General features: G+C 42.9%; 2 protein-coding genes across 4 annotated transcripts in view; one reads left to right on the top strand and one right to left on the bottom strand.

The window, feature by feature from the left end:
- LOC106741087 (LIM and SH3 domain protein Lasp) overlaps nucleotides 1-13,625 on the top strand; it is a 42,592-nt gene extending 28,967 nt beyond the window's left edge. For 2 of the 3 annotated variants that reach the window (XM_014612730.1, XM_014612739.1), the window contains 4 exons: nucleotides 1,658-1,929; nucleotides 2,927-3,130; nucleotides 5,266-5,408; nucleotides 5,920-13,625. In XM_014612730.1, the coding sequence (XP_014468216.1) occupies nucleotides 1,658-1,929; nucleotides 2,927-3,130; nucleotides 5,266-5,408; nucleotides 5,920-6,099 (799 nt within the window). In that variant the 3' untranslated portion in view covers nucleotides 6,100-13,625. The remainder of the gene's footprint in view (nucleotides 1-1,657; nucleotides 1,930-2,926; nucleotides 3,131-5,265; nucleotides 5,409-5,919) is intronic. The other variant, XM_014612747.1, reaches the window with a different exon arrangement.
- LOC106741103 (tropomyosin) overlaps nucleotides 13,214-16,378 on the bottom strand; it is a 45,042-nt gene continuing 41,877 nt past the window's right edge. The window contains exon 10 of the mRNA XM_014612761.1: nucleotides 13,214-13,953. Within this exon, the coding sequence (XP_014468247.1) occupies nucleotides 13,874-13,953 (80 nt within the window). The 3' untranslated portion in view covers nucleotides 13,214-13,873. The remainder of the gene's footprint in view (nucleotides 13,954-16,378) is intronic.

Here is a 16,378-nt window from a genome sequence, read left to right as displayed (position 1 = left end):
AATTATTCATCCAACACTTTCAGTTTAGAGGATCAAATTGTTTATTTCTTAGAAATCTTGAATTAGTATCAGAATTAACTCTATTAAAAGCCCTATTAAACGAGAATTAAGCGCTGAATACGAAAATAAGATTATTAATTATATTAATTAAGCGTCACTCAATACATCTATCATAATTAATTATACAGTAATCGATAAAATTATGAATTATTATTAGTCAAGAGATTTTATTCATTAAAAGTCGAGGCGCCCCATCCGTTGACAGATGAGTCGAAGGACAGATGAAGTTTCTCTCGAGGCTGATAATATTCTCAGAGAGAGAAAGAGAGAGATCGTCGATGAAATTCTCTCGATGATTTCCGACGCGAGCCCGTTCGTGAATCATTATTCGTGTGCGCGCTTAGATTGCACGGGTAATCGAATTCGCGCGTAAGACTATAATTTCTACCGCGCAGTAGATAACGATGACAGGAAGAATGCAAATATCGTTATCAGACGTTGTACGTACAAAGCGCACTGCTCGATTCTCTTTCTCTCTCTCTCTCTCTCTCTCTCTCTGATTATTTTGATATTTTGTTTCTTTTATTTTTTTTTCTTTCTTGTAATGCATTTCCTTAATACTGATAAACACCTCTCTCTCTCTTTTTCTCTCTCCTCTCCCTCTCCTCTCTCTCTCTCTCTTTCTCTGTCTGTATGCGTGTGTGTGTGATATTGTATGCATACACGATGTCGTAGGAAACCCGATCTTTCTCGAACTTCCAGGCCGCCTCCGCCGTCGCGGTCATCTTCTTCGCAGCCCCGTGGAACACGAGTTCCTCTCCTCTCATCGCTGTTCCGCTCTCCGCGTTGCAATCGACGTACAAAGGATGTTCACGATAACGAGCGGCGTCGTTGACCGCTTGTCGTTCGCTCTCGCGTTATTCAGCGAACTTTCATGCCGCCCGCTCGTGATGAGAGAGAAAGAGAGAAGGTCGCCCGCGGGGGAAATCTGTCGTAAAATAACGCGAGCGGCTCATGTCGAGCGGGGATATTTTCGCGACGGAGAAACTGGGCAATGCGAAGTTAAGACTTACTTGGGATACCGGGTGTCGCCCGAAAACGGGACAAACGTGACTGGCGGATTCGCGACGCCACTTGAAAATTCGAACGCGCGCTCTTCGTCACCACATGAAAAATACACACACACACACAATCGGCAAATTAAAAGTTGCAACACTTTTTTCAGACGAATTTTAACGTATCTCGTGTCCAATGGAAGAATTTGCTTTCTTAGTAATGTTTGAGAGATATATTTATAAATTTAAAAATATAAGAATAAAAAAATTATGGAAAGATTACAAATTGTTCTACATGAAGAAATGATACCAAAAGTTTGACAGTAATTCAGAGGTTGGATCAAACGTAATTTTGCTTGATGAATACTAAATTTTTAATAATTTATGAATCGGCCCTTCGATGCGCCTCTGAAAATACTAATGGGTAACACATCCTTAAAAGATATCAGATATATTTTCCCGTTGAACACGGGATTGCGTTGTGGAATTTGTCGAAAAAAAAATATTGGGTCCTTTAATCTGCCGACTCTCTGTGTGTGTGGGTGTGGGTATGTTTTACAAAAGTATATTCTGTGTACGAATTTTTCGTTCCTTCGCTGCAGACACATACCAAAGGCCAAAGCCACCACGATGGCGGAGACACCGGAGCTGAAGCGCATCGCTGAGAACACGAAGATACAGAGTAACGTGAAGTATCACGCCGAGTTCGAGAAGGCGAAGGGCAAGTTTACGCAGGTCGCAGACGATCCGGAGACCCTCAGAATCAAGCAGAACAGCAAGATCATCTCGAACGTCGCTTATCACGGCGAGCTCCAGAAGAAGGCAATCATGGAGCAGAAGAGGACGATGACCGGGGAGAATGGCGAACAGATAGGTGAGCGTTGGATCTTCTTTCTTCGTACTCTCGATTCGTTTGTGCGTGACGTCTTCTTTTCTCGTTTGATGCGATGTCCGTAATGTGTTTTTGATCATGTACGAAGCAAAAGCAATCATTCTTTGGAGACCTCAAACTCGTGAAAGACTGTGTTTACTTCGGGAATATTTTTAACTTGCATTTTTAATTGAAAGATCGGTATATGTTTAATTCCTAGAAGCCTGAGATGACTATTAAATCTATTATTATAAAAGGCAGATAACACTAGAAAAATTGAGGGTGGAGAATTTAGCTTACATTATAATTAAGCGATTTTATTAAATGACAAAGGAACATCCCATAAATGGGATACTGGTCGGCAATGGGTTAATTTAAGGGGAAACAGACGGTCACGAAAGCTTGATCGAATCAAAGAAAACGCCATGAGTCTTTTTTACGATGGACGGTTTATTAAATCGGCTACAGAAGCACACGACACCTTCGTCCGTTGGGAACGGAAGATAATTTTATTCCAAACTGCAGCATATTTTCTTTATCTGTTTGTCCCTTGAGTCACTAATCAATCGTTCCGGTATCGGACCACATTGTGATCACCGCAGGTTCACGTCACGTTGTAATAATCACAATCGCCCTATTGTGAATATACATTGCGTGTATGCATTCGTGTTATAACGTGTTATTACTAACCGACGCTAATAATATCCACGATTTACGTATTAATTTACATATCGACAATTTTACAATCGGTTATACGTGGACAATAACACGATAACGCTGTTGAAGCTTCATTTCAAATTATTATTACTCGGTCGGTTTCTTATCGGACTTTTCAAAGCGAAGTTCGAACGGACGAAGGATCGTTTCGATTCTTCATCACATCCTTATCATCAGCACTACCGCATTCATCATCCGTATGTCGATCTGTGATGGGCCGATGATAATCGGGGTGGCTTGTCATTGGACCGTATCGCTAGCTTCTTGTGCACTGTTGATATAGAGTACGTAGAGTACACAGACGGCACTATCGCCCCTGCATCGAGTATAAACGCCAATCCGCCGCCTGCAAGGACGGCGAATTCGCCGGTACAGAGGACACCAGGTAGGATCGCCGATTACGATCCGCTTAGCGAAGCGAGGCCGAGCCCGTATTCTGCAAGGCAAGCCGCCACCACTGTCATTTATACGAGCGACAAGGGACCAGGTGTGTTTACCTTCACGAGCGTGCAATCGTTGCTGCGCTCGCTTCTTTTTCGTCCGCGCGCGTGGACGCATTGCATGATCCTGCCGCCGCAGCACTGCATCGTATTATCGTGACACGAGTACAATAATTCTATTATTCTTCACAGTGCACTCTGATATAAAAGCAACTTTTCAGTCTACCGCTCTTTTATAGTGATGATTTTTTTAGGACAACATGAAGTGGTTATTAATCCTTTTCTAACGATAATTTTTAGAACTAATTATAAAATTTTTTAAACGAGAAATTGCTAACTTTTTAATCTAACGATAGTTTTTTACAGGATAACGTGAAATTAGATGGAGAAATGTATGGTTGAATTTGTCATAGTGACGGTGAGACAGAATTTCTGGTTATAAGAATCAAATTTAAGTCATTAGAGACAGAGATTCTGTTTCCTTTGATCAAAACGGATTTGGTTTGTCCACTGTCTGGTAAATTCAACCAAACTTTTCCGTGTATTATCGGTTTCCTCTAACAATTTTTCAAATAAATTGAAATTATTATTAATTTTTCTCCCACAATATTTTGCAGAATAATTTTATATTATTATCAGTTTTTGCCTAGCAATATTTTTTTGGATAACGAGAAATTGTCAACTTTTTAGCAACATTTTTTTTTAATAATGCGAATGAATGACGCTATATGACACTTGCAGCACGATAAATAATATTTTACACAATATGTGGTTGAAGTTTGGAGCGATATTCGATAAAATTTTGAAAAAATAGTTTATTGAAATCGATTGCCCGGTAGATCTCCATAATCGACAAAACTCAAACAAGCGTACTCATCCACAAAAATAAAATTTTCTGCGGTCTCAGCGCTTCTGTACAAACAAAGGATAGTATTTTTATGCTTTACCGCTCCGGATTAGAAAAAAATAGTTGGTTAATCATTAGGACCCGGAAGACTACCGTTCACTGCTACTTCACTACTTATGTTAATATTGACGTATACTTATGTTAATATTGACACATTTCGTACAATTTTATTATTTTTCGCATATCTTTGTTTTTTTCCCAACGTTAAATTTGAAAAAGAATTTTTTAATTTTCACTCCAAGATCGTTCCAAACTTCAACCACACAATTGCATTTACGTCAAAGTGTCCGAATCTTGTGAAAATTTAATAATTAAATCGCCTTTCGACGATTAATCAAAATATAGATATGTTTAAACGATGTAAAGATGACTGTGTGTGTAAACGCGTTTCAGTTACGTATACATATGAAACACACAACTTTGTTCTCTCTCCGTCGGTGTGCGTGATATTTCAATTTTAACGTGATCGACGACGTAATTGGTAGTTGAAGTTAATCTCGGATATATCTGATATATCTCCGCGCCGGTAATAATGTGTCTGGTTGCATTAGAGTAGCAATTGAGATTCGTGAATGATCAACGGATGGCCGGGGAGGGAGGGAGGGAGTATCACATTGATATATATTTCCTATTGTGATTTCTCTCTCTCTCTCTCACGACCGTATTCAACGATTTATAGAAGGATAGTTGCGTGTGGGACGGTCGTTCTACGGGCAGTTAGATCGGTAGATATCGAGGTAGTAATTGGATTACTCCTTACAGTAGACAACGCTTAGCCTGTTGCTATTGTAACATGCCTGGATTATTACGCTCTTGGATTGCGATGTCGCCTGCCGATGCTGCTTTATCACACGTTTAAGTCGCAGCCCGCATTTTGCACTCTCTGTCCGTCGTCTTTCTCGCGCCGCCTCATCGTGTGTCGGCATCGTCATTTCGCCGCGCGATTCATCAACACGGAACGCAATCGTCGGGGACGATTTGCACCGGAATCGATCGTTGCGACGTCGCTTGCCTTAGCAGATTAGAAAGCGCGCACGATTGCCTTTGTCTAACGTCCCTTGCGCGTTCCGTCTGCTGCATATGTGTTGCTTCTCCTCGCCTCATCGTCGCCGAAGCTTCCAAATGACACGCGTGGCGAGCGACTGCTCGTTTGCCGAATAACAATCGTCGTTAACCGGACACAAGAGGCTGCTAATTAAGAGCGCGCGCGCGCTGTACGACGTAGAGGGAGGATGGTTCGCGAGTATCTGTGTATTAACATGCGATGTGTTGCAGTGACGAATCCACCGACACGGAAAATCGGCTCGGTCGCCGACATCGACCCGGTGAACGAGTATTACGGATCGCTGACGCCGGCCACGAACAACAATCATGTCTCTCAGCATCAACCGCCGCCGCCACCGCCTTCCAACGTGGGGGTAGTTATCATTCGCCTTGTATTATATATTACGACTTATTTCCATTCAGTCGAGACTTATCTTAAGAATCATCTTTTCAAGTTCACGTACGATCAAAGAATAAGCATACGATTAAATAAATGATTGTTCAAATAGATTTAGATGATTCTTGTATGATTAAAGAAGGATAGTCGAAATGTATTTGCGTCGAATTTGAAATCATTTTTCTATTCTCTCTTTTTCTCCTTATATATTTTGTTTTGAAAAATCTTTTGTCTTATATGAACATTTTTTTGTTTCGTTTGAAGATTTCTTTTACTTAATTTGAAAAATTTCTCTCTCTCTCCATGTGCCTTACTTTTTTCCCTTTGGTTCTTTTATCCCGTACAATTTTATTCTTTTCTCTATTTCTCTTTATATGCTATCGTAAAAGGACTTAACCCGTTTACAGCTGAATAAATAAATAAAAATATGACGGAAGTTCGACGTGTGTTTCTCGTGTGTAACTTGACTCGTTTTTTCTCCTTCGCAGCGGGTGTACAGAGCGATATATGATTACGAGGCGCAGGACCTCGACGAGGTGAGCTTCTACGACGGCGATCTGATCGTCAACTGCACAGCCATCGACGAGGGCTGGATGACCGGGTTGGTGCAGCGTACGGGGCGACAGGGCATGCTACCCGCCAATTACGTCGAGCCAGCGCAGATTTGAACGTCTTTCATGTCGAGCTCCCGCTAAATCGTCGCCGCCGCCGTCGCCACCACAACCATCGCCACCGCCGCCACCACTTGGCTCGGGGCCGAAGGAAGAGACGGCGTTAAAGGAAATACGCGATACAATACTCGAGATAGGGCTTCTAATATTTTGATGACTCTTGTTACTTGCGAGGTTATTCGTTCGATCGAAACGACGAGCATAATTCGCGTCGTCGTCGTTTGTGCGGAATTGATTCCTTCCAAATCTTTCAAAATAAGACAATAATTTCTCTTTCATCTTGACGCCTATTCGCCACCGTGAGGTTCGTTTGGGCAAGATTGAATGTTTCTCTCTCAAGGTACGATGAATTCGTACTCGAGAGAGGAGATTCGTTCGCGAGTATCCTCGCAACTGACTTCCAAAATGACAATATACATATAGTTTTATATACACACACACACACACAAACACAAACACACGTTAGAATTCCATGGTGGGACCAACTCCATGCAACTGCGATAAATTGTGCCGAGTATAGAAGTAAAAACTGGCTGACGGCTTGTGGAGTGAGTTCAGTTCGAGTCCCGAGACGGGACAATGATCAGGGAGAATCGAGTAGAGAGAGAAAGCGTCCTCTCGTGGCGCACAATTGTTGTATAAAGCATCACTTGTTTTCTTTTTTTTTTCTTCGTTATTATTCGGCGTTATCGGAAATCGCTCGATCGTCATTCCTTCGTCTCAATGGCCGCGTTCAGCAGAAGTTTATTTATTTTGAGACTGTTGGAAGTTTTCCGACCTGAGATCGGATTGTTCTTTTAGATCTAGAAAAATTATCCAATCTCAGCTCAGAAAATTTCCAGCGGTTCAGCAAAATAAACGTTTCTACTGAACGTGACCATTGTCTCCTCTCTGGAGCCCAAGTGATTTCGTACGAAGTTTTAATTATGTGAAGTCGGAGAGGAAAGACGGGGACGTCGGGAGGTCGATCGAATTACTGTGGAATTGCCGTTTTGTCGATTGCTCGTATTTGTTAATCATTCTCTTTTTACTGGTGTGATGAGAATTTTACGTTACCTGTTATCCGATTTGCAAACTCTAACGCGTCAGTCAGATTTTGGAATATTCCTGATCGTTTCTTATTTTTTTTTTTTTCTTGCATTTATAGCCGTTACATTCTTCGTCGTCTTCTTCAAATCGTCCTAGTTCTTACCTTTTTTTTCTCTCCTTATCTTCCTTTCTCTTCCTTTCTTCGGGGATGTTTACACCTCTGTGTGTACTTTTACTACTTTAGCCGTGATAACGTCTAATCTATCGTTCTTCCTCTAACGATAACGAAACGTAGGGACGAATTTTCCCTTCGCATTTCCCAATCGAAAGGAAACGACGCAACAACGTGTGCCTTACGTATATAGGCTGTTAACTTTAATAGATGATACGAAGTTTTTTAATTATAACATAGAGATGCATGCATCGGAACAAGCGTGTCCGAGGGAGCAGGAAGAAATATTTATCATTCGGAGATATCCTCTCTTTCTTGCGGTGCCGCAGGAGCGCGTTTTGATTCGCCTTTTCAAGCGAATAATCTTGAAGACGAAATCGGTCGAAGTGACGCGGGGAGCACAAGTTCTTCCACTTTTTTTCCTGTTCTTCTTTTAACCACGGAGCGCGAAAGTGATCGTTAGATATCCGTAAATTAATAAAAATCGGCCATCTCGTCGATGTGCGTCTGACTAAACGACAATTAACCGACATTTACTGCGTAGCTTTTAAGTTACTTTTCCCTTTTATCTCGTACGGTCCGTCTTTTGTAAGCTTCGCAACTCGCTCGTCGAAATTGCATTTACGTATATTTATTAAATATAAGTTACATCATCCGGCGAATCTGAGGTTACCGAGCGATTCGAGATCTCTTTCGTTAAATCGCTGATCTTGTACCGAAAAGCGAATATTTTCAAGCGCCGAACACCATCGCTCATGTTGAGCGCGCATGCGCGACGGCCGATCTCGCGAGAGACACAGCTCTCGTCGAGTTCGTCGTCCGTTTCTTTGTTTTTATTTTTTTTTATTTTTTTTATTTATTTTTTTTTTAACAACAAACCTGAAAATGATGGCAGTTAAATTTGTAAAGCACGAAGCTTCGCGTCGCCATCACAGGGTGCTTCCTGAGAGAGTGCCTTTTTATTTTTTTCCCCCCTTTTTAACGAGCGTTATTGTGCCTTCCAAATCGTAAATGTTCGATCATGTTATCTGACACACAAAGTGGGTTCCTCAGAAGCAACATCTACATCGTATTTACCTGAATAGAGACGGATTATTAATTATTATTGTACGCACCGTCGTGAACGGCGCGCGACGCGCAGAGCGACGGGGAAAAACGTGTCTGTAAAGCTGTAGTAAGTAAAACTCGTTGCTCGCGCGTTCGTCGCACGCGCGCGCCGTTCCCGCCGGGCTTATACACGCAAGCGAAGAAAGAGAGAATCGATATTTTTGGAAACACGTTAACTACTCAGCACTCCTGTAATTATTAGATCGCTGATGAAAGGATTTTACGGCAGATTTTTTTCACTGCAACATACAGAAGTATATGTTTAGCGTTGTGTTTAGACAGATAATCTATTCTATTATAATATTCGAATCGTAAATAATGAACATGTGTATGTTATGTAAACCCTGTTCTGCTTCATTATTGATCGCCACGCCGTATGTGAATCGGCATCCCTCCGCTTCCGTCGACGAGAAACTCCTTCACTCACGAGGCGGGAAATCCTGATGACGTCGAAACGACGACGAAATGAACCGAGTCGTGATCGAGAAGCGAGTTTTTGTCGTAGTTTTCTTGTCACTTTGACGTCATCGTGATTTCTGCTCTGTCTGGGTAATGTAAAGGTGGATACACACTGAGCGAATGAACAACGAACAAACAGCGAATGCGATGAACTTTTTCTTTGGTGAACCACCTTACGAATCGGCCCGAAACGTTCTGTTTGGGTTCCTTACGACGTACAGATCTTCCAAATTATTTAACGAAAGTTTGCATTCACTGTTTCTTCCAATTGCCCAGTATGTATATACCAACTTGAGCTCACGCACAGAAGCGCGAATGTCCGCAGAAATACGCGTTCGACGTCGGCATTTCATCACAATATGTATACACAGGACGAGGTAATAATTATTACATTGTGAATATCTCGGAAAAATAAATTTCATATTAAGGGGATCCTGGAGTTGTCCTGTTTTGCCACAAATTCTCTAGCACTATACTCGTTACTGGCTGCATAGAATTAAAAATATTCTTGCACAATCAAATACACACGCCAGTGTAAGCGACGACGGTTGGCTTTATTCGAAGAACGAAAAAAAGTTAACAAATCCTGTAACTTTTTTTCGTTTCTCGAATAAAGTCAACTGTCGTCGCCTGTAGAACGCAGCCAGTAACAAGTAGGTCGACTCTAAGGTCCCCTTAACGACTAGACGAAGATGAGAGAAATTTACATTTTTACAGGAAAGTGTTTGACGACCATCAATGCAATTTCCGTTAGATAAATTTTCCTAAAAGAAAATATGTATATGCACGTAACCAGACCGTGGCTTTTGCTTGCCTCCTTTAAATTTTAATATTTAATTGTATATCACGAGAGCTTAACACACGATATAATTTACAAACTTATCTCCCGCTCTCACACATATTTCGAAGACACTCTAGGTGGTAATGGTTATTTATTGCCTCACTCTGTGCATAAATAATTTCTCTTTGTCCAGTTCATCATCTTATACTCGTAAAATATGCAAAAGGTGTCGCGGCGTATTCGGCGCCGACAACACACCGCGGAAATTCCACCGACACCGCTGGCATTCGCCGTGTTATCGCAAGGTAATAGAATATTCCGCGTCGCACAGCTGGCAGAAGTTGCTCTCGGCTCGGAGTGAATTAGCAGCCGCGCGACCGATCGGTCGCGGCTGAGCAAACGGACGAGTTAATCGCGGCGGCGTGTATGCAGAGATATAAAATATGCAATATTTATTGAGAAAGTAATATAAATACAGTAAAATAATAATTATCACATAAGATAGTCAAGATCGCTGCGTCGGGTGCGTGTTTGAAAGTCTCTGAGCTTGGTCCATCTCGTGATTGATTTATCGTCGATCCGTCGGCGTGAGTTAGCTAGCTTTGCGTCGATCATTATTATCATTATTATCGTTATTATCGTCGCCATCATCATCATGACGCGTGTATACCTGTGTTTGTTATCGCCGGCAGTCTCGCGACTCTCCTTTCGCGCGAGGATTACGGACTAATGAGATAAAAAATTTTCACCGTCGAAGTGCATCGTCGAAATGCCGCAATGAACGTATGGATCGTACATATGTATCGAACTTGACCGACCTTCCCGCGACCCGATTGGTTTTCGCGTTTCTCGCGCGTCGTGATCCAGCCCAGATCGCTTTGCAAACCTTCTCTACATCGTAGAAAGCAACTTATGTGATACAATGATGAACCCAACCGGCGGCCGCGCTTTCGCGCCTCTCGGATCGACCGGCTGATTCATCGGTACTTTTTGACACGGTATTGCACGATAGACAACATAGAAAAGCACGAAGGAATGGATGATACATGAATGGTACAATGCGGTTAATGCGAATCCAACAAGAGAGACTCAGAACATCGGACTCCTAATATCGATTAATTAGACCGCACTGCTTAATCGTACGGTGGAATGTGCGCGAATAAAGCAACGGGGAAAGGAAAAGAAGAGGCGAATCAAAGGGAAAGAAGGAAAAAGTCTCCCCGCCGTCGAACGGGAACGTTCGCTCATTCGGACCGGTGAATGATTTTGAACATTGGCTCCGGCGAACGCCACCCCTTGAAGCGGGGGGGATCTCAAAAGCGGGAAATCTTATCACGCTATCACGCGCGTAGACCGCCGCGTGTCTGCGTTAGCGGTAATATAAAGTTCTTTCTCCCGGAAATTCACGCTCACACGCGATATACGTACAAATCGGCAGAACTATCAAAAGAGATTACACGGAGGGCCCCGTCTCGTGTTTCCTGCTTTATATAGACTGTATTCTGAACACAACGTGCGTCGCGACGACGACGACGACGACGACGAGCCGGGATGTCGCGGTTAAGGCCATACGGACGACTCCTCGACGCGGAAGATCGGACGAAGACGAGCGCGCGGCGGGCGAGAAGAGCCGGCTTTCGCGAACAGCGCGCGACCTTCGACACCGGTAACTATACGTCGTCAGCGGGGAAATTGCGCAGCGGGGCGGGACGAAGGGAGACGGAAAAAGAAACTCGGATCCTCGTAAGGCGAATATGAGACCCAGCTGTGAGGTTAATCGAAGCTTCATCGACACCGTGACGATGCAAGCGGGCTCAGGGGGATGCGAACTCGGGAGACTTGAACGCGCGCGTGACGAGGTCTCCCTTTCTCTCCCCCCTCTCCCTCCCTCCCTCAGCGAGACTCGCAACGTCTCTTTGCAACGGAGCTCCTGGCCGTCGAGTCACGCAGCTAACGGAAACGTCGACGATCGTCTTCGTGCTCCTGCTCCTCCTCCTTCTCCTCCTGCTCCTCGTCCTCGACGTCGACGACAATACTTCGACGAGTCTCTCTCTCTCTCATTTTTTTTTTATCGCGTAACGTGTGGAATGCTAAATGTATCGGACGACGAGCGACGTGTTGTTGTGGCGAAAGGTCCGCGTGCTGGCAGTGTCATTTTATTGTAGCGTGAAACAATCTGTTTTCTCGGTGTTTCTCCCCCTCCTCCTCTTGTACGTGTGTGTGTGTGTCTATTTATCTTTTCGGTTTGTTTCCTCTCGCTGCTTGTGGTATGGCGTGTAACGAACACGCATGCACATACACGCGATCTCTCACACACACACACACACTCCTTCCTCCCTCCCTCCCTTCCTCCGGCCGGCGGGCCGTACGCATTTAGCCGGTCTGCTAATATCCGGCGAGGTCGGCGAACGTCTGATCCATCTCGTCGGCGATCGCTTTGTACTTACAGCGCTCGTTTACCAGCACGTCTGCAATGAGAAGGGCGGGAAACGCGATATTAGTGGACACGGTACACGGTTAGTCGGTTGGCTGTCTACATCTTAATACGTGATCGGTTGATTGGAAAGAGAAAGAGAGCGATAGAAATGCACATGTACATAGGTAGACGCATATATATATATACACACATACACACATACATATACACAGAAGGCACACATTCTCAGTAGTTCACATTATGCCTGACAGTAGGTCGTATTAATTTTTCAGCTTCGGAACGAGCGTTACAATCAGTGGGTGGCTGCCCAAGTAGAAAGTAAAGACAGATGCTTAGGTAGCCCAAGCACAGAAAGGTAGAGGTATTCACGTGGAAGCTCGAGGATCACGTTGCTCTGGGAAAGAGAGCGCACGAGGTGTAAAATTCGAATTTCGGGAAGGAAAGCGGACGAGGCGTGAAATTCGAGTTCCCTCCACCAATACGCGCCTCTCACGTGACATGCGAGCGGTGCTGCCAGAGCGAATAATAACAAGTGACGAATGGATACAAGTGGCGGATTTATGTAGAAATTAGTAAGATTCTGGAGCCATCAGGGTTCCCCCTCTTTTCGTCGATTTATAAGCAGTTGAGACCTTAGCAGAATAGCTGATTTCTCGGTTCAAGACAACGTTTTTTATACCTTAAGTTTCTGTCGTAACGTACAATGACTGTTTTGGACCTGAAGTCTTAATCTAAAAAGCCGTTCTCTTTGCGACCGACGACAAACTCTGTGTAATAAAAAAAGTCAAAGAATTGATAATTAAGGCAAAAATTCAGAGCATAAAATATTGTTTTAAAATTACAAGTTAGGGCCTCGGCAGAAATTGACTTATAATTTTAAGACGATATTTTATATCCTGAATCTTTATCTAAATTATCATTTGTTTATTTGTTTACTGTACAACGTTACTTAAAGGCAAAGACTTAAGGTGTGAAATATTGTTTTAGACCGAAAAGTCAGCTTCTCTGCTAAAGTTCTTAAGAGGCCTCCGAAATAGCCTCAGCATCAGGTCCCAAAGAGTCGCAATCCGGCACTGAAGGGACAACGGGAGACGACGGTCTGGAGTGTGAAAGAACGAGCAGCGCATTTCAAGATTCTATGTCATGTTTATTTGTCCTTCTCTCTGGAATATTCGAAACAAGAATCGCCTCGTACCAGTGTCGACAATTTTCCTTCTCCCTTTTTTCCGAGCGACGCGGAGTTTCTCGTCGGTGTTTCACTCGATGTCGCACGTACGGATGATGATCGCGGGCCGTACTTTTTCCTCTCTCTCTCTCTTTCTCTCTCTCTTGTCGCACTACTAACCGCGTGATAACGCGACTTGGCTGTGACTAGAAGTTGTCATGGATAATTTGGAGTTTACTTTCGCGTCAAAAGCGGCGCTCTCGAGACGGACAGACAGACGAACGAACGATCGCGTGGCTCGGACGTGTTCCACGCGTGAAAGAAAGCCGAGGGTGCAACGAGTGTGGAATCGTCGATCCAGATAAAAAAAAAAGAAAGAAACAAAGAGAGCCTCTGAACGCGGAACGTACTTTTACAGTAATAATATTAATAATAATAATAATGTGTACGCTGACTTTAGTTACGATAACAAAAGTAAGGTTTCATCGGCAGTGCACCGGCAGGCCGATGTCGTGGCTTCGACCGCGATCGAATCGTGCGAAATCGATGATGATGCGATGTACGGCCAAGTGACTCGACACCCGGACGGATGCGCCTCGATGGCCGATCTAAACAGCCGATTTAACCAACCAATTCGGTGAAGGTGAGGTCCAGGTCGTCGCAGATGTATTTGTACTTCTCCTTCTCGTGGACGAGCTCGTCTGCAAGAAAACGCAACACAGTTAGCACACACTTCCCTCTCTCCTTTATGTGTATTTAATTGTCAATTTTCTTATTTTCGCGCTTTGACCGATTGTTAAACAACGACCGGATCGCCGATCGTCGATATTCAGCCCCGAAGATCCGCCTCGGGCGGCAAACCCGCAAGTCGCAAGAGCGAGAGATTTCGTCCGGAGGATCGCCCGGAACGCGACGAGAAATTCCTCTCGGAAGGAAGCCGTGGTTATTATTAGCAGCGAGCGGGGACGAGAGAAGCATAAATGGGCAACTTACGGCATACGTGTTAGGAGTGCAAGCTAGATTTGTATGAGAGATAGTTTGTTTTTTTCTTTTTCTATGCTTTTTGTTTGTCGAAGCGTTATAGAAGGACGGTTAGTAGTAGTAGTAGTAACAGCAGAGCCACGCGGTTAGACGCCGTAGAGCTCGAAGAACGCGTTATCCAGGCCGTCCCCGACCTCCTTGAACTTCTCCTTTTCGGTCACCATCTCATCTGCAAGTATTCGCAACGTTATAGGCAGCGGCTGCACGCTCACATTTGGTCTACTGGGTGCGTGGATGTGTGAAAAAGTGCTCGGAATGAAGAAAAAGCATTGGAGAGATGCGAGAATTTTCTGGCGAGTGCACTCGAGTTGTTACGTTTCTTTTTGGTTTGAAACGTTTTTTGTAGGTGATCTTGGAAATTTTTGTACGATGCAATTTTTGTAAAAACTATGATGCAATTCTGAAGTTTTGTATATTTATCTAGGTTTTAATAATGTGCAGTAATCTCTACACATTATTTTTAATATAAATAAAGTTATTCATAATTTTGTGCAGCGCTGAACGAAAGTTTTGCTCGTACGATTGCCATGATTCCGGACGTTGTATTCTTGAATCAAAATGCCAAAAAAATTGTTAAATTATAAACTTGTAGCTATCGTCCTTACCATGATGGGAAATAGAAATTGATTTCTTAGAAATAGTACGGTTTAAAAGAGAAAAATCGAATTTTGGTCAGTTATTTTTTCAGCTTTAGGAGTCTTTAAAAAAAACTGATTGTTCGAGATATTGATTTTTCAGGCTTTGGAAGTCCTTTAAACAACGGAATATTTAAGATATTGATTTCATTGTGGTGGAAGCGATAAGCCAGAAATATAATTTTTTACCGTTTTGTCTTCAAAAGCTTATATATAATTATTTATAACTATTAATATTGAAGATAATAGTATGTAGAAGTTGCTGTGTATAATTAAAGCATGGATAAATATTTATGCATAACTTCAAAATTGTTTCTTATAGTTTTCTATTCCTAGAAAATCCCCAAAATTCCTGAAATCATTGAACAAAACGTTCCAAATGAGAAAAATACACCTTTAAGATTGCGCAGGTAAGCCTGGAGAAGCAGTAGCTGCGGATCGGTCAAGCGGGTCAGTAGCGAGCAGCATAATTAAGTAAAAAAAAAAATAAATAAATAAATAAATTGATGAATTGATTGCCGATTTGATGAAAGCAACAGTCGAGTACGGATAAATCGTCGTCACGACGCGCACGACGGGACGATCCGTCGATCGTGCTTCAAGTGCTAATGTCGCGCACGTTTATAAAAACACTTTGACTTTTTCTCCTGTGACGTAATATCGTCGATACGAGCGACGATAGCGACAACAAGCGTAGTAGATAACGCGATCGTTCGGCCGGCATCGCGCCGGGAAGTCGCCGATATCAGCGGGCATCGGACAAATAATTCGAAAAAAGCACTGTACTCGCGAGATTGGCGGAGAGAAACGATCATAGACAATCGTGAAGTCGATGGGAAGATCGGGTAGCCATGCGTTGGAGGGAGATGACTAATAAAGTAGCGAAAAAATCGGATATCATAAGCGGATTTACTCACCGTGAATCTTGATCTCGTTACATATACGTACCACGCACACACTGTATTTCTCTTCGTCATGCAACTTTTTTTTATTTATCTCAGTATAATCTCTCGACGGAATGTGCAACAACAGGCGGCCACCAACAAATGCGTTATCGCGCGGGGAGAGTGGACGGTGGTTATACGTCTTCGTTACGTTAACGGGCTCGGATTAATCGGTCGATCGATTAGCGCAGGTGAGAACAGCACAGAACGGAAGAATTAAAACAAACAACAGAAAACACAACACACACTCTTTTTTCAAAATTAAAATATATATTATAAACAGTTTTATATAATAATCGTAATATATATAATAATAATAATAATCATTATATTATTACAATGATATTAGTGTTATTATCATTCCATCCTCATTTTCATTAATTATTAAGTAAATTAATAAACTAAAACTCTCTCTCTCTCTCTCTCTCTCTCTCTCTCTCTCTCTCTCTCTCTCTCTCGTAAACTCAAGTATCTGCGTGTAATTGCTTTTTTTCTCGATTTTCTCC

The sequence above is a fragment of the Dinoponera quadriceps genome, unplaced genomic scaffold (assembly GCF_001313825.1).
Source record: "Dinoponera quadriceps isolate SergipeBrazil2010 unplaced genomic scaffold, ASM131382v1 scaffold71, whole genome shotgun sequence".
Taxonomy (NCBI): Eukaryota; Metazoa; Arthropoda; class Insecta; order Hymenoptera; family Formicidae; genus Dinoponera; species Dinoponera quadriceps.
This window is presented reverse-complemented; position numbering and strand designations above follow the sequence as displayed.